Source organism: Eurosta solidaginis, chromosome 1 (assembly GCF_040869045.1).
Source record: "Eurosta solidaginis isolate ZX-2024a chromosome 1, ASM4086904v1, whole genome shotgun sequence".
Taxonomy (NCBI): Eukaryota; Metazoa; Arthropoda; class Insecta; order Diptera; family Tephritidae; genus Eurosta; species Eurosta solidaginis.
The window spans coordinates 101906553-101930165 of record NC_090319.1 but is presented as its reverse complement, the minus strand read 5'-3'; the positions used below and the strand labels follow the sequence as shown (position 1 = coordinate 101930165).

Here is a 23613-nt window from a genome sequence, read left to right as displayed (position 1 = left end):
TGTTATGGTTGATGACTGTATGTACATACTTTTTAGCGGTTGGTGTAAATGTTCGCTTTTTTAGGCTTGTTAATTCTTCTGAAGATTTAGTTTTGAACTGTGATACGAGCTTTTGTAAAATGGGATTTTTCGCTTAAAATATTTTTTTATCGAACACTTCATAGCGCACCAAACGTGGCTTCGGCTTCTTTTCTTGTTTTTTTTTGTCGAATCGTTTTAATATTGTCGCTGTCCTCTTATTTTTTATTCACTATATATTTCTATATACTACATTCGAAAGTAATAAAGTCTTTATTTTTTTTATTCAGTTATATTTTAAAATATATATACATTTTTTATATTAACATTTCGTAGGTACATATGTATGTATTTCTGTTTATTTGTAACTACCATTTCACTTTTAGTTTTAAATAATCTAATTGTATTTATTTTAACTTAAGTTCAGTTGTAATTTTCACAAATTTTAAATATTTCCTATTCAATTATTGGTATCATTTATTAATTTTTTATTTCTTTTAATGTTTTTCTTTTTTTTTTTAATTTTTAAAATGTTACTGTTTTTTTTCTAATATCTTTTTGTTTAGTTTTATTAATTTTTTTTATTTCATTTGTTTTTTTTTATTCAAATTATTTTCTGTTTAATTTTTTTGGCCATCTCATACTTCATTTATTTTTAATTAATTAGCTATTTATTCTTAATTATATATAATTTTACTTTTCTTATTTTTACTCAATTTGTTTACATGTCTTATTTTTACTAAATTTGTTTGTCATTTAAAAAAAAAATTAGTTTACGTTCTTTTTTCAGTTTGTAATATTTTAGATTCTTTTTAAATTTGTTATTATTTCTATTGTTTTCATTGAATTTTTTTGTTTTGTTTTGTTTACTTTTTGTATTTTTTACGTCATTTTTTGTTTATTGTTTTATTTAAATTATTTTCTTTTAAATTTTTCGTATCATTTATTAACTTCATGGATTTTTAATATAATTTATTTTTACTTCATTTATATTTAATTTAATTTTTGATTGCTTTTTTCCATAATTCTTATTATTTTAAAAAATTTTTTTAACATTTTTACTATTTGTTGTTTTTTTTTATTTAAATCATTTTTTATTCTTTTGTTTTCTTTTTGTATTGATTTATTGTCTTTTCAGGATGTGATATAAAAATATATGCTACAACAATATGTATAAGAAAACCGTTATACAAACAGGCAAAAAGCTATTTTTGCTTAAATAAATAAAATTCAAAAACATGATTCCAAAACTGACTCCCTGTTTAAGGAGAATTTGCTGCTTAAAGTGGCTTTGTATAAGGCTTGTCTTAAGAAACACATCTTTTGAGTTACTATTTTATTAATTTTAGTTGTTTTTGGTGTCATTATTACATTTTTTATTTCAAATTTATTTCTTCCTTTTTATTAAGACTTACGTTTTAATTATTCGCGGTTTTTTATTTTCTATAATTTCGTTTCGTTTATTTTAATTCTTTATATTATAATCATTAATTCTTTCTCTTACTTCATTCTGACTTTTATATTTTCGTTTATTTAACTTTTTTTATTTTTTTTTTATTGAAATATTTTTTGTTATTTTCTCTACACGTCAAAGGGGTAATATATCGCTATTTCCTATTTTTTTATTTTTTATTCTTTTTATTTTTTTCTTTATTCTGGATAAAACAAAATTTTGACTAATGGCGGGATTTTTCTTCATTGTGTTAAAGTTTTTAATTTTTGTGTTAATTTTATTTACTGTTAAGTTTTTTAACTTGTGTGTTGTTCTCTTCTCTTAGTGCACAATATTTTTTTTTTTTTGGTTTTTGTTTTCTTTTTTGTTTTTTTTTTTTGTTTCGTCATTCATATTTTCCTTTTTGATGTTTTTTTTTGTTTTTGTTTTTTTTTTGTTTGATTGTTGCACTAACAAATTTTGCTTCAATGTTTTGTTGTGAATATTTTCCAGCTCTCTTTCTCTCTTTTGCTCTTTTATTTTCAATTTATGTTTTTTTTTTCAATATGCAATAACTAATTTCTGCATTTTTTATAATTTTTCAATTGTTCTAGTTTTCTATACAATTTTCGCTGCCTCTTGTAATTAATGGGCCAATATCCAAACAGTCCGTTTCGCTTTATATATTCTTTCCAAATTTTTATGTACTTACCGACGTGATCGTTATCAGCACCTTTTGTTTTTAATCGTTGAAAATAACGTTCCAATATCGTACGATCAATCGTATGTAAATAGTACGATACTGGTTTACAGGTCCACGAGACCGAACCTTTGAGTGGTGGTATTTCGCTTACATGCATTATTGTACCAATGTCACTGAGGTTTCTGTGATTATACGAAAGAAGAGAAATTTTTGTTGAAATAACTTTGTTACTGGCATAAATTTAATAAAAATTAACTGGAGTGGCTTATAGTTTTGTTGTCTAATTATTTAATAATGCGACCGATTGAATTTGCGTCAATCAGTGGAATTTAATTAATTAAAAATAAATGCAACAGACACCCTGATGAAGATGTGAAAAGCTTCGAAACGTTTAGGAGAAAAGGAAAGGTTTTTGCTACCCATTGCTATAATTTTTCTTCGAATTCGCCTTTTAAACTTTCGACTACTTCAAGTTTTGAGTTGTCCATAAAACTTGGCTTCTGCAAACTTGGGCCTGTAAAAAAACTACACCCTCTCAATTTAAAAAAAAGCACACTTACCTATCAGTTATTCGAAAATTTAGCGGACAAAACGATTTCGATGATACAACACGCGCACCATCACGTAAATCAGCAAATCGCTCCTTTAACTGATGATCGACATTTGGTCCGAACGCAAAATTATTTACAAAAACCAACGACGATGTTGTAATCTTTTCACGATGTTCATCAACTAAAAAATCGCCTTTAATCAATTTATATTCGCAAAAACGTTTGCCAAACCACGCCATAAATTGACGAAAATACGTATCCATACGTTCGGCATAACGTGCGGGTGTATCGGCCTTTTCGACACCAACACAGGCCTTAAGCGGAAATGAGCCAGCCATTTGTAATACAACTTGACCAACACCAGAACCGAGATCAATAAATGTATCTTCGTTTGTTACATTTACATGTTTGATCATCTGTTGCACGAGCTCATACGATGTTTCGCCATAGACTTCGGGTGAAAATGGTTCATAATTATTAAGTTTATCCGGATCGAGTACGGCAGCATTATATACTAATTGCAATATGTGTCTGAGTAAGCTGGGATGAGCGAATTTATTTAGACGCTCAGCGGGCAGTGAGGTTCCTTTTTCCTTTTGAAGAAAAAATAGATAAAAAATATATAAATATTAGTGGTACCTCCATATATAAATTCAAATTAAGATTTTTGTAAATTTAAAATGGATGGGAAACGAAACATCATAGAGCCTATAAAAAACACATCTCGGTACCAAACGAAAATTACGCTAGAATTAAAGTCGGTTTTTTGCGTGGCTACTTTGTGACCTAAGATGACTTGAACCTCGTGCAGAAATTGAAATTGATTCCAAAACACAAACAGACATGGAAGAGAGGTTACATGTTAGTAGCTGTCTTATCATGTGATATTGGTTAGTTTCTAGGATTTCGAATAACCATTAAACTGAAAAGGGATCAACAATAGTTACGGCCCAAATGGGTTCAACGGGTTGACAAGCGCAAAACAAAGCTTTGTAACTTCACAGCTTTTGCAACTAAATTGTAAACCTCACCTAACGGAATGCTGTTACAAATTTGAATGTATCATATACATAATTAGCAGACGAAAGCCTGACGACCTCAAGTTCTCAATGAAATTAGGTTGTAGGAGGGATGGTTCAATGTGGTCACATTAAATCGTTTCCTAGACGATCGGGCTAGTACATTAATGGTGCTTGTTACCATAGCGATCTCTATCCGGTAAAGGACCATAAACATCGATAACTTTCCTCCAAACATTCTCTCTGCAACAACAATGGGTAGATGGAAAGGCTACACAGAGTGAAATACAATATGTTTAATACTTTTGAATTGTTTGCGGACATTGAGACTTGGGGACGATAGGAAACGATTATTATTATTTATTATTATAAATAGCTTGATTTCATTTCGATAAGCTTCGAACTAGAAACGGAAAACTGCAAGTCAAAAGTGCTAAGATGGGTTTTTTCTAATTTTAATTTTATGGTCTTGTCGGCGAATGATTCGCTTAAAAAATTTCCGCTTATCATGATTGCTTTTTATTGGATTTTACTTTTCAGATTATTATAATAGGTTACTCGTCCTCTACAGTCACTTTCAAAATTATTTGTTTGGGACAGGAGTTGTCCAAGGTATTCATAATTTAAATATGCTTCAGAGATGGCACTTTTTCTGCGGCTCACAAGAGTTCAATTAAAGTCACTCGAAGGTAGTGTTCGATTTGTTTATCTCGACCGCCTATGTGTGTAAGCACTCTTCGTTGAAAATAAGAACAACAAGATTACAATTATAAACCTACCCCTGAAGAAGACAATGAGAATTGTAAAAGCATTGAATTGTAAGGTGAAGTAATGATTTTTAACTACCAGAGAGGACAGATGATAATGACTTTGGTACAGAGCGTGGTTAACCCTTTTTTATGTGGTTGTTTTAGCAGTGATTCGCACCAGTCAATAGGTGCGATCAATCACAAAAGAGGAAACTTTTGTGTTACAACAGGACTGAAGCAAAGAGATAAGGGTGTTAGAGAGGGACACGTTACAAGCGGGACCTACACTGGATATGCCATGGTGGATTCTGAACAAGTGTTTAACCTATTACAGAATCCACATCGAAGTTGAGCTAGATAGAGGCGAGCTTGCTTTCCTCAATCGCGACTTTGGGGTATTTGTCTTTGAGAACGGGGTTCACATGTTAGCGACTTTTTGTCGAGGTCTCTGAGGGCCTTTTTGTGCATTTTTTTCACCATGCCAGTGGTTCGAAGTTCGACTTTAAAGTGAGATAACATCAAAAATAAAAAGGAACTGTGTATGTTATTTTTGGCGGGAATTCCGAAGCGCCACTTCTATATTATAACCATTGAAGGACAAGCTTTGTAAAGTTTATAAAATATTTCATGTACTTACCAATGCAACAATACTGTCTACAGCCTTGTTGAATCGATCGACAAGATTTGTCATAGTCTTGTAGCAGGCAGTGTCAATTTGATTGAGATTAATCTCTTCGAATGCTGACGAGATGCTCGGCAATTCCTCGCACACAAATTTGATTGTGTCAATAATATCGATGCCATTATCGTGTTTGTCCGCACCGCTGCCAACTTGTAGGGGCCAAGCAAAGGTGACCACTTCACAGGAGCCAGCAGGTGAACGCAACACCAAATCTTTAACTTGTGGCGTTGCCATATTTACTATTAAATAATGTTGCAATATTGGATGTTGTTGATGATGATGACAATAATAATGATGATGGCGACTGTGCACGAAGAGCGTCGTCAGTCAGCCGATTAAACCCCAGCTGGTTAGCTATGTAAATGAACAAACAATTTTTATAGGCAGCTAATGACAGCCAATAAATGGGCAGTGGTTTGTTATTTGTTACTGGTTTTTTTTTTCACTTGATGATTGATGTTTAATTGTTTGTTGTTGTTATTTTCATGTATGTTTAACAACGAGTGAACGAAGGCAAACAAGTTGGTAGAGGTTGTACGGATGCGTTGGTATGGCGATTGGCGCGTGTCAATCGACGATGTCTAAATAACTTTAGGGTGACTTTTTGTCTTTTTTTTTTTGTTTTTTTTCGACAGTCACCAATAATTAACTGCACACAACAACGTATCGTCTTATAACGATGTTCAACACCTGTGACAATGCCGATAACACAACGCCGCCACCAACACAACCAACAACAACTCAATGTCTAAGCCGTAAGATTTCACTACAGTCGTATGACTTTGCGCAGTTAGATGAAGTTGAGTGTTAACTTTTGAGTGTGGTTCCAGCGTGCTACACCTTCTAGTTTTTGTATTTGTTTTTTAGGAATTACCTAAGAGTTCCCGCTTACAAGTGCTGCGGAAGCGATGGGTTGGTCCCTCATAGATCGCGGTTCGAACGAAGCCAGGCGTGTTCTTTAGTATATTCGTTGAAAATGGCGCGCTCTCCCTTTTTGTTTTCGTTTCAGTTCTCTTCTTACTTTCTCTCCCTCCCGCCCTGCGCTCCTGTTGTGCTTGATGTTGTTTTGATGATCTTATCGTAGTAATTTGTACTTTTTCTAACTTTTTGCTTAATTCACTAATATTGTTTTTATATTTTTTTGTTTGTTTCATCACGTACCCTAATTTTTTTTTTTTTTGTTAATGTGTTCTCAACTTTCAATGTAGGTAGGTATGATTTGCTAGTATGAGTGATTTTGATGATGATATTGAGAAGTATGTTTCTGTTTCGCTTGATAGAGAATGATGTGGAAATAAGAATACGAAAATTTTGTAAATTAAAATTTATTATTATTAAAAGCCAGATATAATATTAAAAAACATAAATTTTGCAGCGAAACAACAACAACCACTATAAATGTCCAATCAAGTTGCATAGTAGGGCGAGTTCAATTCAGTTGGCAGTGAGAGATATCGTTTTTCTGTCTTTCTTATATTCCGAATTAATTGTTTCTTTTATCAAATTGTGTCCCGAAACGAAATACAATAGCAATTCATTGTCACAAAAAACTTTTTTTTTACACGAAAAATCAATATAAAAGACTTGGTATTTGTACATCGCCGAGTCTCGATCACTGATCGCTGTTATAAGAAGCAGTGTGTAAATGTAGATTGTGTGAAATCTATAATATTTCTTTAAGTTGCCAAAGGTAATTAAATCAAGCTCAGGGATCATGAATTGAATTAATCCCATCCCATAGAGTTAAGAAGTCTTCTTGAGACAGCTGCGATCACTCATTGTAAACTAAAAACCTATTAAATTAGCCTATGATTTAGCGATTGATGAATGATCCAATTTTTAGGATGAAAGGATTAGCTCTCAAATAGATGACAATGGAAATTGTGAATGCAAAGGGCACTGATGATGACCTCCAAAACAAAATTGAAAAATGTTTACTTAAAGTTTTACTTCATCGGGTAATTTACAGGTGATGCATGAATTAATATTGGGAACCTTTGTCTAAAAAACAAACTGAAATAGTAGCTACAATCTCTAATCTAAATAAAGGTCGCAGTGCGTCGAGGCGTAATAGTAATCTTTGTTGCTGTATTCTAGATTCAATTTTATAGCTGACTGGCCAAACTTTATAAATAAACTATTGTTTTATAAATATGTGACAACAATAGCTATTGTTATGGTTTTTATTATATCCGTTCTTTTTGCTCTGATGCTCTCTTTCTCACTGCCTCTCTATCGCAAAAAGCAATAAATTGTTGTTTGAGCATAAGTTGGCTAATTTTTTCGGCAACTGTTTGTAATTTTTTTCATGCAACAGTGTTTGTTATATGCAAAATTTCGGTGGAATATGAAGCACAATGAGCACCTTTTTCTAGTTTTTAATTATTTCTTTATTTAGCGATTAATTTAAATAACTCGCAAAAATATTTTTAAATTTATTTTAGTGCCAACTTTTCTTTAAAATATTTCAGCTAAGTTTCGTATGCGTGTGTGTGAGTATATCTTACGATTTCAAAATATTCTCGAAATAATTTTTAATTTATTTACAATGATTTACTGTTTTTTTACTTATTTTTCTCAATCGTATATTTATATTCTTTTTCGTTATCATTTTATAGTTTTTTCGTTTCTTTTTCTTTAAGCGAGAAGTACGAGTGATTGGAAAGTAGTCTGTAAAAGAAACAGAAAGGGTAAACATAAATAAATAAGGTGTAAAAAATTTTTTTTGGTAATACATAAGAAGGAAATAGGGATTTATTTATGTATGAATATGATACGATAATATGAATAATATTTATAAATGCAAAAATGCAGCACAGCATCGATATATATTTTTTATACATATATACAAACATATAAGTTTAAGAAGTTAAAAAGAAGCCAAAGAAAAGAAATATATAAAAAAATATAACAAAAAATATATATATAACAAAAAAAAATTGTATCAAAAAGAAAAATAAAATAAAAAATTACTTGGCAAAAAATTTACATGCGCATAAAAATATAAAATTAAAATTAAAGTTGCTTGAAACTAGGATGTCCCTAATCGTATGAAACTTTCTAAAAATAAAATGCATGAGAAGAAAAATGTTATAAAAAATATATAATGATTCAAAAAAATTATGAAACATATTTATGAAAAACCATTTTGTGAAAAAATAACGAAAAACTTAAATTTTATCAAAAGAAATTTTTTTGTTATTATTAAGAATTCATGAGCTTAACAGCGGCTTATAATAATTGAATGTTCAATTATTATGTTTTCCTGAGAGAAACTGAAAAGCCGGTGTTAAGCTCATGAGTTCTTAATAATAAGTATAAATTGAGCACACCATTAAAACAACAAACATGAACAATTGTTTTCCAAACTAGTAAATAAGTTAAATTTAAAGAAAAAAACGTGTGCGAAAAAAAGTTTTATGAAACAAGAATAAATTTTAAAAAGTTTGCATCATAAACCAGAGATTGAAAATAATTGTTAACAAATATTATTTTTTTTTTGTATTTCAATGGAAAAAAACTATAAAATGTAAAACAAAAAACGCAAAATCAACAAAAAAGGTGATTTTTAAACTTTTTTTTTGTCTTTCAGCAACAAAAAAACTTTATTTTTGAACATAATAAAGTGAACAAGAGCTTATGAGTTAAGCTTTAAAAGTAATAGTTTTTCAAGCGTTTCAACGCTTAAGTTGTACCTCCTTTCATCCAAAATGAAATTCAAAGAAGAAAATGATCTTTCTACTGATACTTGCGTAGCAAGGACACCAAGAATGACTAAGGCTAATTCAAACAGCTCAGGAGATGTAAAGCGAATATTTTGATAATATGTAAAGTGTCTTGATATACTGCACTCAGCTGTGCGTCTATAATATTATTTTCGTTTCAGTTGTTCAAGTTTTTCAAAACAATAATCAGAGAAAGAGCGAAAATTTCAAACTGCAAGAATTTTTCTGAGACAAAAAAAATTTTTTTTGTCTTTGAATTTTAGTTTTCAACGAACATCTGAATATTTGGCTTAACTTCCATGCTATTTTCAAAACCTTTTAAATTTTTAATAGATATTTTCGATGTCTGTCATAAACCAATTTTGTGATACAAAAATTATGAAAAGCGAAAGGTTTAGGAAAAAAACCTTTTTAAATAAGAAAAATAATATGAAGAAAATGTTAATTAAAAAAAATTGTGTATGAATTATTGCTTTTAAATGTATGAAAACATTTATTTGAAGCAATTTTTAATTTTATAATTTATAAATCTCTCTGTTTCGATTATACCTTGTAAATCTCTTCAAAGCCTTTTCTCCCGGGAGTGTGATTTGAACCCGCACTCCTACGATGGTTGAAGTGTTATACTCAGAAAAAAATTCTCCAGATTGAAGAAAAATGGGAATGAAGTGGCACTGAAGAAATTTTATCCTCATTAGCATGGCCAAATTTCTTCAAAATGAGGAAAAATTAAAACAACAATATATATTTTAGATTTTTCCAGTTAATTAATTCTTTATGTGACAACTATAAAATGGCTGACGTGTTCGCTCTGGCTTTCTTTCACGAATAGTCATATGATACATGATAAGTAAAGAAGTAGGAGGTAGAGAAAGAAAGATAAGTATGACAGAACTGCCACCAAGCAGCGTCGTTACATAAAGTTGCCACTCAAAGTCATAGTTACAAGTGTTAACAAAATTGATGAATTTTGGCCATGCGAATGAGGATAAAATTTCTTAAGTGCCATTTCATTCAAGTTTTTTCTGAGTGTACAAACGCATTCATTACGTGGCTGAATGCGTTTGTAACACTTCAACCATCGTAGGAGTGCGGGTTCAAATCCCACTCCCGGGAGAAAAGGCTTTGAAGAGATTTACAAGGTATAATCGAAACAGCTGTGGCCTTGTCCGTCCTGATGTCACGTTGTTTAAATTTTCCCAAATTATTAAATACAAAATTTTTATTAGAAATAATATTTATCAAAAAAATTTGCATGGAAAACAATTTTGTATATAATACAAAGAATACAATGGAAACACATTTATAAAAAAGCGCTTATGAAAAAAAATTATGAGAAAAACTTTTCATAACACCATCACGCTTACCAATAATCACAACGCCATGCCTAATCACAGCGCTCGCAACAAAATAATTGACTGCGATAGTATGAATCATTGATTTGTGGAGCAATAAGCTGCCAACGAGGGCGTTTTAATAGTGCCTGTGTAGCAGTTTACTGTGACATCTAGTGCTATTTTGTCGCAGAACAAATCACAGGCGCATTGGTTCTATTATCGGAGCTGTGTGACGGGAGCTGTGATTGTGTTTATGATTGTCATTATTAGTAAGCGTGATTGAGAACGAGACTCATATAAGGTTGCATTCAGTCAATCACGGCGATTTCCTCGAAACTGTCGCTGATATTTATGCCGTTCTTTCAGTTGCCGTGACAAAATCACAGGCACATGAATTTTAGCCAACTACAAACAAAATGGGTTGTCAGGAAAACATTGATGACAGAACACTTAAACTCAAAATGCGTTAATGCATTAATTTCGTCCATCCCCAATTCGCACCAAAAATAAAATTTTTAGAATCTGTTACAAGTAAACTGTCTACGAAATTTCATAACTTTGTAAAAATCAGTGTGATAATATCCCAAGTTTAATTTAGATTTTTTTTTAGATATTATGACAGGCCAAGATAGCCAACAACCGACGAGATTAATCTTTTCGGGCATAGATGACTTTGAGCCTAATTTTTATAATGGAAATCTGTGAAAAAATAAAACTTTGTTTGCGTTTAAATTAAATTAAAAATTCAATATTGTATTAGATCTGTTTACAACAAAACGTGCGATATTTTTTGTGGTCCGTTTCAGAAAAAATTCATTTGTGCTTGTAATTTTGTAGAATGTGCCCAGCATGTAAAAAGAATATTAAACAGAAGGCGTACAGAACGTTGGTAGCTGAAGAAACCCCCGGAAAAGGTACTGAGGTGTTATCGAATTAGCAAACAGCCTTACCATTCGCTGTTTCTATGCGGTTGTTGAAATAATCTCAAATATTATTCAAAATAGGAGAGGTCTTATTTAGCACAAGCCTCACGTTGGGCGTCAAAATTAAGGTGGAAGAAGCGTGTTTCTAACGCGTAAATAAACTTAAATGCTTTAGGAAATAGGGACTGGGCTAGGCAATAAACTAAAGGAAAGGTGTAACAACAAATATCCTAATCCCCAAGTGTATAATTCTTGCACAATAAATACTGGGGTTTAGGAATATTGTGGACAAGTTAACAGCCATATCAAACCATAACTTGCGAACTATTTAAAGAAATCTCTAAATAAATAAATGTAAAGCGCGATAACCGCGGAAGAGATTTTAGGCCGAGCTTCTCTTCAAATTTGCGTCGTGCGCTCTTTATTTTTTTTTTTTTATTACAAATTGGCGGGACGGGATCTACTTGTTTTATGCCGACTCCGAACGGCATTTGCAAGGCAGATGAGTTTTCGGAGTGCTTGCCCCAAACACTGCCGAGGGGTGACACCGCTTAGAAAAATTTTCTTCTAATTGAAATAACTTATTTCTAAAATTTTGATGTTGCTTTGCCTGAGAAAAGAAAAAGAAATTTCTACCAAGCTTTATCCAAGATTTTTTATTACACAACATATTTAAGGTTTTGCTACATAGAACAGAAATTTAATTCCATAAATGTATGACCTTTGAAACATTTGCAACCCATTTTAATTTCACTTAAATCGTACAATTCAGTCCCAAATATTTTTGTACAGTGTCAACTCAGTGCGTAATTGATCCGACGTCGTTAAAAAAAATCCCAGGCATGCTTAACGAACAAAACGATATCATTTCGTTACGATAATCAACGTTAATAAACGAAACGAAGTCATTTCGTTTCGTTTATTAACGTTAAGAACGCCAAATTAACGTTAATTTGACGATCTTAACGTTAATAAACGAAACGAAGTGACTTCGTTTCGTTTATTAACGTTGATTATCGTAACGAAATGATATCGTTTCGTTCGTTAAGCATGCCTGAAAAATCCTTAATCACCAAACATGAAAATGTATGCATTTACCAGACACGAGACATATAAATTAGCAATAAATGGCTCGAATGGATGAACGACGACCGAATACAAATGTCAAGGAAAATTTAGTCTAGGACATCACACATATGTATGTGATATGATATTTTTGGAAATGAAAATAGAAAATGGAAAATATATTTTGGAACATATGCCCAAAGCACGTACATACATATATACACACGTACCATAATAAACTTTATAAAGTAGATGTGTGTGTGTATTTATATATCTAAATGGGATCATTGAAATGCCGGAGAGAGCAATTTTATTGAGTGCAATGCCACCAACGATATCGAGTATTGAGGCAATCAACAAAAATAAACACAACTGTAATTGATAATCAAATGTGCAAACATGTTATGTGCAGAAATGTTAAACTACCAACGTTGCCACTGAATTCAATTTTATGCATCAAATCATTTAACAAACTACCAAATTTGAAATCTGAGTAAGGATGGTGCTAACTTTGACACCAAACTGTGATTACCCTAAAAGCATATATGACGACTCGTCTGGAGAATATTCCCTATCACCTCCTGCACCTGTAGTTAAGGGGGATTCCCATTCTCTCCGCGTGTGGGCCAAATGGCTAGTGTCGTGGAATGGTGGATGTGATCATGAATATCTCTTTCGTAGACATATTCAGTAGAGAACAGAGTCTCTGGTTCTAGTGTGGTCATTTGTGCTTGGTGATTTTGCAGGTATCCGTAGAGTACCAACTGGGTGTTCTTAAGATTAATAAGAATGTCACTTTTTTATTGATGGAAGTGCACCGTCCTTTGTCAGTTCATCCGCTTTTTCATTGCCGTCAATGTCCCTATGACCGAGTACCCAAGTGAACGTGATGGGCCCAAAGTTTACTGCTTCGCGTAACGCCTTAAAGAACGTATATGGTGAATCTAATGCTTTGAGCGCTGCTTAGATGTCCGAGTATACGCGTATCTCACCGTGGCTCACCCGATTCTCTAACAGGAAACTATAGGCCTCTCTACACCTAGTACCTCTGCTTGGAATATCAAAGCAGTTTGAAAGACGGATGGATATTGCGACTTAAGCTGTTCGGAGAAATTCCCCGCAACAACACTGCAGGCCATTTGGACCCTTCAGTGTGGAGTGTTTGTAAAATATGTCGAGTGACCACTCCGTGCTTGAGAAGAACCTCACCTCGAAATTTTTGTCAAAGTTCAATGTGATAGGTAATCTGTTTTCGCATTCACGTTGGGAAGCGTTCCTAGGATACCGTTGTGGCTGAGTTAAAAGCTGTTAGCCGTTTGTGAAGGTCCAATTGCAGCTGGTTAAGGACTCGGTGAAGTGCTTCCCACGGCAGCCGGTTCTATGTACCGGAGCGACTCGGGATTTGTTTCCCGACCAACGGCTGCCATTTCAATGTAACCCCACCAAGTACTTATGTTACCCGCGCGCATGCTGCCCGCTGTATCTTGTTGAGTTTATTGGTGTGTATTGCCTGCTCAGTGATGGCCACCACACTAACGCTCCGTACGCTAGGAAGAGTCTTACGACCGCTATTGACTTTTCAGTTCACCTTGTTGTCTATTTCGAGGAATGGATACTTTACTTTCGCTGAGAGGGTGTTCAGTGCCGTCCAGTGAAGGCATTCGAAATTAAGGTACCTTGAATCTGTTACTGAATACTATCACTTATGTTTGCTTGGGTTGATATTGAGACCGTTACCTGCAGCCCTGGTGTGTAACCTGATTAGCAAGTAGGATTTCGGTTAGTTTAAGGAAAAAGGCCCCGAAACTGCGAGAACTACATTGTATATTCACAGATATTGCGGTTGAAAAAAAATGTACGCCCGATACCCTCCGAAGAGATTTTTTTTCATTAAATTTTTCCTACAAATTGAGAAAACTTGTTTCTAAAATTTTGATGTTGCTTTGATTTTGATGTTGTTGTAAAGTTTTGTTGTTCGGTGCGTGAACCCAGGATCTTCGGTGTGGTAGGCGGATCACGCTACCATTACACCACGGCGGTCGGCAGATATTGCGATTAAGATAATTTTTTAAAGCAATTAAACTTCAGTTATTTGGAAAATCTACAATGGAACTAAAATGGCATCACTGTTATCCACCTCATATATGTACATACACCTGACCAATTTTCTTTGTTCATTTATTCGGGTGCATGTGAATTTATAGCCAATTCATTTCATTGGTCTGGAGGAAAATTGATGTGTACGCATAAATTGCAGGCATTCACGCAGGTTGGATAAGAATAATTCTTTTAGGAAGGAGCTATGTTGTTCTCAATTAAAAACTGCAATGTGTTTAAAAAAAGTAAACAATAAGTTTAGACTACAGCTAGAAAAACTGATAATTTCTTTCATTTCCTAAAAGTTATTTGGAAAGTAGTCCTTTTTTTCAATTCCAAGACATAATTAACTGATTCAATGAAACCTACATAGCACAAATTTCATAGTCTGACACCTGACCAGGTTCAACTCTTAGAATATTGAAAAAATATTTCGACAACCCTCGAGAAATTCATAGTTATCGCGTTGATATCCAACATCATAATCCAACCTTTGGGAAATTTATAGTTCTCAAGTTGATTTCCAACCTCATTCTCAATCAGTCTCCAAATGTTGGAAACTTACAGTTCTCAAGTTCATATCCACTATCATTCTCCATACGCATACAATTTTTAGAAAAATTTAGCTCACCGAAACAGTAGGGATTCCGAATGCCTCAGATCGGATAACGAGTATATCTTGGTCGATAGTGGAAGTAATTACAGGAATATATTACTGGGGTTCACAAAAGTAATTTGATAAACAACAAACCCTATCTCCCAAAACATAACCAAAATTTAATTTAAAAAATTTCCGAAAACGAACTCGTTGTAAAGCTTTAAGCAAACATAATAACTTTAAAGCATTATTACATAACAGCTGACCTCTTTATGAGATGTTTGTCTCAATTAAAATTTATATGCTTTTTTGAGTAAAATCTGGAAAGCCAGGCACATGCCAAGTTCAAGCAACTTTTACTAACATTTTCAAAATGCATCATCTTTTTTTTAATATGTATAGTTCATATATTTATCGCCGCACTAATGCCATAGCACATAAATATTAATAATAAAATATTATTATCTTTCGCAGAAAAAAGTTTGAGACCCAAATGTGCTATAGAACGAAAGTCATAGCCTTATCAATGCGACAGAACATTAAACAGCGATGTGGAATGCTTCTACTACATACGAATATATGGTGCATAAACTCGATTCCATAAATTCCATCGGATAGGGTTTTCGTGCTAAATACTTACATACATATAAAGTCTTACAACATATGCATGTACATTACAAGAAAAATATAGTATAAATGTGGGTTGGTTGCTATGTTGCTATTCCTGCCATACGCGCTTTTGGGCAGTCAAGGGATGTTATCGATTTTCGAAATTACCAGACAGAAAGATTCGTATGTTGTTGGAGGTATGTTGTATTTGCAGACAAACAGGATACATAAATGAAGCACAAATTTCGAGCTTAATGATGAAAACAAATTATTTCTGATAAAAGAAATATTAACTGGTCGTACCATCTACATATGCACTTCATAAAGTTGGGCTGGATGGCCTCCACTGTTCGACATTTATGTTACAGAGGTCGACTCAACTAAGCTTGGGATACCCATAGTGTGAGCTCAAACTCTTACTTATAATAAAAACCTAATTTTCACTGATTTAACTAGAAATGTTATTCATTTTTATAATATAGGGCAATACATGAAATAATTTTACATCAATCACATCACATCATCACATCACCATCACAACTTGCAACAGAGATTTAAGATATCCTCCATGGGTGTTCTATATGTTTTGTAGCTCTACAGTCTTGATTCTTTGACCATTCAGTACGGGTTAAACCGCTTTTTTCAGCTTAATGTATTCAAGAAAGGAGTCGACACAATAAGAGTATCGAGGGAAGCGGTAGTCAATAGTTTAGAACCTTATAAATGCAACAAAATATATATATATACTAAAGCTGAGGAAACAAGCTATTAAATACGAGAAAATTGCAGTGTTTTTCGCCACAGAAATGTTTTCCTCAATTTAGACTAGTAAATTAAAAGTTCAGCGAGCTTTTTTCTTTCTTGCGTGAATAATTACTTTAAGACCAAGGTTTCCATTCGGATTGCCCGACGTCACAGTCGAGTGCTTACCAACTGGGCTAACTCGCAATCATGAATCTGGGGAAATATTCCATTCTTGAATTGAATGTCAAAACATACAAACACACACAAATTTGTACCGACACAACACCCATTGACAAAGTATATCCAATGCAATCTTTTTTGGAACTTTTCAGCTATTAATTTGAGCTCCAACATGATTTTCCAACTAATCTCCAACTTTTGTGGAAATGATAATTCTCAAATTGATATCAAACATTATTCCCTAATTGAACTTCAACATTCGAAAAAAATGATAGCTGTTATACAATATAATTCTTCACTTATTTCAAACCCTTTGAAAAATTGATAGTTCTCAATTTAATCTCCAACATTATTCTCTAATTTTTATCTAACATTTCCAAGTTGATTTCAATTATAATGCAAAATTCCATTCTCCACTAACTATACCCATGAGATAATTGGTAGGTCTCAAGAACCTCTCTGAAGTTGGCAAGACAACTTTTACGTGGAAAAAAATTACCTATTGGGAAAATTGCCGTGGATTTGCCGTAATTTATCCGTGAAACAAAAAAATTTGCCGTGGCGATATTTTAGAAAATACAGGGTGGCACGCCAACTTCATGTGCAGATAGCGTGCCACCCTCAGAAAACCACCTTAGAGACCAGCTAGGAAAATAATTCTTGCACCCGAATTTGCCGTAAATTTGCCGTAGATAAGTGATATATTATATAATTTCGAAAAAAAAAATTTTACTTTTTTTTATGGTGCACCGCCAACTTCACGTGAAGTTAGCGTGCCACCCTCAGAAAACCACCTTAGACACCAGTTAGGAAAATAATTCTTGCACGCGAATTTGCCGTGAATTATCCGTGAAACAAAAAAAATTGCCGTGGCCATGTTTTAGAAAATACAGGGTGGTACGCTAACTTCACGTGAACTTAGCGTGCCACCTTGTATTTTCTAAAACATGGCCACGGCAATTTTTTTTGTTTCACGGATAATTCACGGCAAATTTACGGCAAATTCACGTGCAAGAATTATTTTCCTACCTGGTATCTAAGGTGGTTTTCGAAAAGTGGCACGCTGACTTCACGTGAAGTTGGCGGTTCAACATAAAAAAAAATTTGAAATTTTTTTTTTCGAAGTTATAAAATATGCCACTTATCTTTGGCAAATTCGTGTGAAGTTGGCGTGCCACCCTGTATTTTCTAAAACATGGCCGCGGCAAATTTTTTTGTTTCACGGATAATTCACGGCAAATTCACGTGCAAGAATTATTTTCCTAACTGGTGTCTAAGGTGGTTTTCAAAAAGTGGCACGCTAACTTCACGTGAAGTTGGCGGTGCACCATAAAAAAAGTAAAATTTTTTTTTTCGAAATTATATAATATGCCACTTATCTACGGCAAATTTGTGTGCAAGAATTATTTTCCTAGCTGGCCTCTAAGGTGGTTTTCTGAGGGTGGCACGCTAACTTCGCGTGAAGTTTCTAAAATATGGCCACGGCAAATTTTTTTGTTTCACGGATAAATTACGGCAAATTCCCGGCAATTTTCCCAATAGGTAATTTTTTTCCACGTAAAAGTTGTCTTGCCAACTTCAGAGAGGTGTCTCAAGTTGATATCCAACATCATTATCTAATTATTGTGCAACCTTTGAGAAATGTAAAGCTTTCGAGTTGATCTCTTCACAAAATGAACAAATACTGAAAGTTCCGCATAAACAAAACAAATAACTAACGGCCGCCGGTGTGTGGTTGTAGCGTGTTACGCCTACCCCACCGAAGGTCCTGAGCAAAACAACATCAAACATTTAGAAAAAACTTTTTTCAATAACAAACTTTATTGAATTGTATAACAAAATAGTACGTAAACCAATCCCGAAAACGTTTTTTAAAAAACTGGAAAACTCGAGAACTTTTGAAAAATCTTCAAGAGACACCTGGAATGTCTATTTAGAATTCAGGGAAACATTTTGAGCATGCAATTTTGCAGTCCAACCCATTTAAGACTGAAAAGTAGAACTTCTACATAGGTCTCCGAAAATTCGCACTGATTTTTAACAAAGTTTTTTCCGAAGGTTGTTTCAGATTTTCTTCCATATAAAAAAAAATGCATACTTTGTATAGAGGAAAATCAAAAACACCTTTCTGAAAAAAATTATCAAAAATTAATACGAATTTTGAGTAGCTTTGTCAGACTAAAATTCATTGGACTACAAAACTACATCCCCCAAAAACTCTTGGAAACTCTATATTTGACGAACTTTAGAAGTTTTTCGAAAACGTTTTCGAGGTTGGTTTGATAAGTTGCAGTTAGGAAATACATAGAAGTTAAAAAACTGAGAATAAAAATAGGTCAATTATTACAAATAGAACAAAACAAAAGCGTGGCTTTAAAACATTCGAGTATTTGAACACCGGTGCGCTAACTGTGGAAGCACCCGTATTTTTATACCTTTCATGAAAATGAAATGGTATATTAATTTCGTCACGAAACCGAAAATTGTAAGTCCTTAAAGGAAAATAGATAGACCCACCATTAAGTATACCGAAATAATCAGGTTGAAGAGCTGAGTTGATTTAGCCATGTCCGTCTGTCCGTCTGTCCGTCTTTCTGTTTGTATGCAAACTAGTCCCTCAATTTTTGAGATATCTTGATAAAATTTGGTGAGCGGGTGTATTTGGGTGTCCGATTAGACATTTGTCGGAACCGACCGGATCGGACCACTATAGCATATATCCTCCATACAACCGATTTTTCAGAAAAAGAGGATTTTTGTAATATCTTACCCAATTTAACAGATTGAAGCTTCAAACTTCACCATATACTTTCGTATATTGCACGTATTGTTGCCTGAAAAAATTGATGAGATCGGTCGTATATATAGTATATATCCCATACAACCGATTGTTCAGATAAGGAACTTTTCGTAATTACTACCCTATTTTAAAAGCTAGAGGCTTCAAATTTCAACGAATGCTTACGTATATAGCATATATTGTTGTCTGAAAAAATCATAAAGATCGGTGGTATATATAGTTTATATATGGTGGTATATATAGTATATATATATATATATATTTTTGCAAATTTTAGCCCCATTTTAACAGCTAGAAGCTTCAAATTTCAGAGAATACTTACGTATATAGCATATATTGTTGCCTGAAAAAATCATAGAGATCGGTTGTATATATAGTATATATCTCATACAACCGATTGTTCAGATAAGAAACTTTTCGCAATTTCTACCCCATTTTAACAGCTATAAGCTTCAAATTTCACCGATTGCTTACGTATATAGCATATATTGTTGTCTAAAAAAATCATAGAGATCGGTTGTATATGTAGTATATATCTCATACACCCGATTGTTCAGATAAGAAACTTTTCGCAATTTCTACCCCATTTTAACAGCTATAAGCTTCAAATTTCACCGATTGCTTACGTATATAGCATACATTGTTGTCTGAAAAAATCATAGAGATCGGTTGTATATATAGTATATATCTCATACAACCGATTGTTCAGATAAGAAACTTTTCGCAATTTCTACCCCATTTTAACAGCTATAAGCTTCAAATTTCACCGATTGCTTACGAATATAGTATGTATTGTTGTGTCAAAAAATCATAGAGATCGGTGATATATATAATATATATATGATGGTATATATAGTATATTTAGATATAGTACATATATTTTTTTTTGCGATTTCTGCCTCATTTTAACAGCTATAAGCTTCAAATTTCACCAAATGCTTACGTGTATAGCATATATTGATGTCTGAAAAAATCATTGAGATCGGTGGTATATATAGTTTATATATGGTGGTATATATAGTATATATATATAGTATATATATATAGTATATATATATATATATATTTTTGCAAATTTTAGCCCCATTTTAACAGGTAGAAGCTTTAAATTTCACAGAATACTTACGTATATAGCATATATTGTTGTCTGAAAAAATCATGGAGATCGGTTGTATATATAGTATATATCTCATACAACCGATTGTTCAGATAAGAAACTTTTCGCAATTTCTACCCCATTTTAACAGCTATAAGCTTCAAATTTCACCGATTGCTTTACGTATATAGCATATATTGTTGTCTGAAAAAATCATAGAGATCGGTTGTATATATCTCATACAACCGATTGGTCAGATAAGAAACTTTTCGCAATTTCTACCACATTTTAACAGCTATAAGCTTGAAATTTCACCGATTGCTTACGTATATAGTATGTATTGTTGTGTCAAAAAATCATAGAGATCGGTGATATATATAATATATATATGATGGTATATATAGTATATATATATAGTATATATAAATTTTTTTTTCCGATTTCGGCCTCATTTTAACAGCTATAAGCTTCAAATTTCACCGAATGCTTACGTGTATAGCATATATTGATGTCTGAAAAAATCATTGAGATCGGTGGTATACATAGTATATATCTCATACAACCGATTGTTCAGATAAGAAACTTTGCGCAATTTCTGCCCCGTTTTAACAGCTAGAAGCTTCAAATTTCACAAAATGCTTACGTATATAGCATATATTGTTGTCTGAAAAAATCATAGAGATCGGTGGTATATATATTATATACTTCATATAAACTCTCATTTTTGCCCCTTTTTTACGGCTAGAAGCTTCAAAATTCATCAAATTTCATCAAATAGTTACGTTTACGTCATATATTTTTGAAAGACGTGATTCGTAGTCATAGTTTTTACATGCAGACCACAAAAAACGTAAAGCTTTGCATCCTCACACAGATTACCTACCTATTTTTTATTTTATATTTATCTTAAAAATCGTTTAGATATGTTCAAATTTCACCAAATGCTTACGTGTATAGCATATATTGTTGTCTGAGAAAATCATAGATACCGGTGGTATATATAGTATATATCTCATACAACCGATTGTTCAGATAAGAAACTTTGCCCAATTTCTTCCCCATTTTAACAGCTAGAAGCTTCAAATTTCACCAAATGCTTACGTGTATAGCATATATTGTTGTCTGAAAAAATCATTGAGATCGGTGGTATATATATAATATATCTCATACAACCGATTGTTCAGATAAGAAACTGTGCGCAATTTCTGCCCCTTTTTAACAGCTAGACGCTTCAAATTTCACCATATGCTTACGTATATAGCATATATTGTTGTCTGAAAAAATCATAGAGATCGGTGGTATATATATTATATACCCCATATAAACTCTAATTTTTGCCCCCTTTTTACGGCTAGAAGCTTCAAAATTCATCAAATTTCATCAAATAGTTACGTTTACGTCATATATTGTTGAAATACGTGATTCGTAGTCATAGTTTTTACACGCAGACCACAAAAAACCTGAAACTTTGCATCCTCACACAAAGTACCTACCTGTTTTTTATTTTATATTTATCTTAAAAATCGTTAAGGTATGTAGATCTGTTCACTATATATTTCTTATCTTATACATCCGATTATTCGGAGATTACGAGCGGGACAAGATTATTGTTCAGCCCCATTCATGAAAGGTATGAAGTCTTCGGCACAGCCGAAGACAGTCCCGTTTTTACTTGTTTATTGAATAATTTTATACAGACATAAATTTTTTTTTTTAGAAAAACACCTCACTCAAAGTCGAATGCTATTTATTAGTTATAAACAATTTTCTCCTGGATGACCGCGTCGTATAATAAAAAAAATCAATGCTATCATCGCTTACTGTAATTCATCTCCGACAACCAACCACTGACGCCTGAGTCATACGAAAATCCATAGTACATATAGCAAAAAATTTATTCGCACGAATGATCTGACATTGAACTTGAAATAAAAAAAATAAAAAAACAACTAACTGCAATAAAAGCAAAACCTTGGAACAGTAGCTGAACGAGAAAAAAAATTAGCAAATAAAAAAATGTTAATTATAATAAAGCGAGTCAAAGTGACGGCAATAATTTGCACAAGCATTTACATTTCATACATATTTACATACCTACATGTACTTATATTCTTACATCAACCAATACATAAAAAAAATGTCTCGCTATTTACAAGTACATATGAGAAATATGTAAACTATTTTCATAATCAAGTAAATATGCATGGACGGACGTTTTGCGGTTAATTATTTCGTTAATAAATTGAGTTCAAGTCGAAGGAATTGGACGTGCCCCTTTTTAGTGAAACTATTTTAGGTAATATGAGTACAAACCAACCAAGCGAAGGTAATAAAAAGATAAACACCGTAAATGAAAAGAATAATAACAATAAAATAAAAACTGTAAAAGGTCATTGCAAATAAAGCAACAAAGTTGTGTTAAATCTGAAATCATCAGCGAGAGGAGAACTTAATGACCATAACCAGTAAAAAATGTTGAACAAATTTTGAAAGCCAAGCGAACATTTGAAAGTTGCAAACTCTGAATCTGAAATAAGAAAAAAATAGTTTGGAGTAATTCTAAACGTAAGTGTCGCAACGATATGAGCAGCGATGGGCAGCACTACATTTACACAGTTACCAAATTGAGAATGTGTTAGTAAACACGAACGCGTAGCGAGCACGAAAGCAAAATCAATTATTTATTTAGTTTGATTTCAATGCTTGAACGGTGAGCACGTGTCACACGCATTCTTTGGTACTCTGTTTGAAACGCGCATGCGACACTTCCTTACTGTTGGACCATCGAAATCAAACTAAAAGAGCTGTCGTTGATTTTGACGAAGTGGCCGTTGTGCTCTCGCTTATCGTATACATATATGGTCGCTTAGCATGTGCTAAGCTCACGCCCACCCCGGGATATGAGCTTAACCCTGATTATGCAAAGGTCAGACACATTGATAAATACTAAGCTCTGTGAAGTTTTATATATGAGCAAGTCAGTGCTCTTCAAAACTGAAACTGTGACTGTGTTAGTGAGAGTATTATTACCGTAGTGTCAGTAGTTTAGTCGTTGATCAACGAGCTATAAAGCAAGATGAATGCACGCGTTGTTTGCTAACATTCAAAACAATATTTCGTAAATTTCAATTTCAATTGTCTATACGCCCTTTCATTCGGCTTTGGTTAAAAAGACTGGGGCCGAAATACGAAAGAAAACTACGTGATACGTCAGTCGTATAAGTTAAATCGGATTATAACATAGGATAGCAAACAAATATCGACTTATTTTTAATGAATTGCTCT

General features: G+C 32.9%; 2 protein-coding genes and 1 pseudogene across 22 annotated transcripts in view; all 3 read right to left on the bottom strand.

The window, feature by feature from the left end:
• Positions 1-23613, bottom strand: part of gpp (grappa) — a 276164-nt gene that overhangs the window by 26766 nt on the left and 225785 nt on the right. For 6 of the 20 annotated variants that reach the window (XM_067759416.1, XM_067759410.1, XM_067759397.1 and 3 more), the window contains exons 2-4: positions 5110-6426; positions 2714-3297; positions 2163-2335 (exon numbers count right to left, since the gene is read on the bottom strand). In XM_067759416.1, coding sequence (XP_067615517.1) covers positions 2163-2335; positions 2714-3297; positions 5110-5388 — 1036 coding nt within the window. In that variant the 5' untranslated portion in view covers positions 5389-6426. The other 14 variants (XM_067759401.1, XM_067759414.1, XM_067759402.1 and 11 more) reach the window with 8 other exon arrangements.
• Positions 1-23613, bottom strand: part of LOC137237443 (glycerol kinase 3-like) — a 277790-nt pseudogene that overhangs the window by 185471 nt on the left and 68706 nt on the right.
• LOC137236610 (activating signal cointegrator 1 complex subunit 3-like) overlaps positions 7712-23613 on the bottom strand; it is a 246448-nt gene continuing 230546 nt past the window's right edge. Inside the window, exon 4 of one of the 2 annotated variants that reach the window (XR_010948516.1) lies at positions 7712-7824. The gene's annotated coding sequence lies outside the window, so the exon portion shown is untranslated. The remainder of the gene's footprint in view (positions 7825-23613) is intronic. The other variant, XR_010948518.1, reaches the window with a different exon arrangement.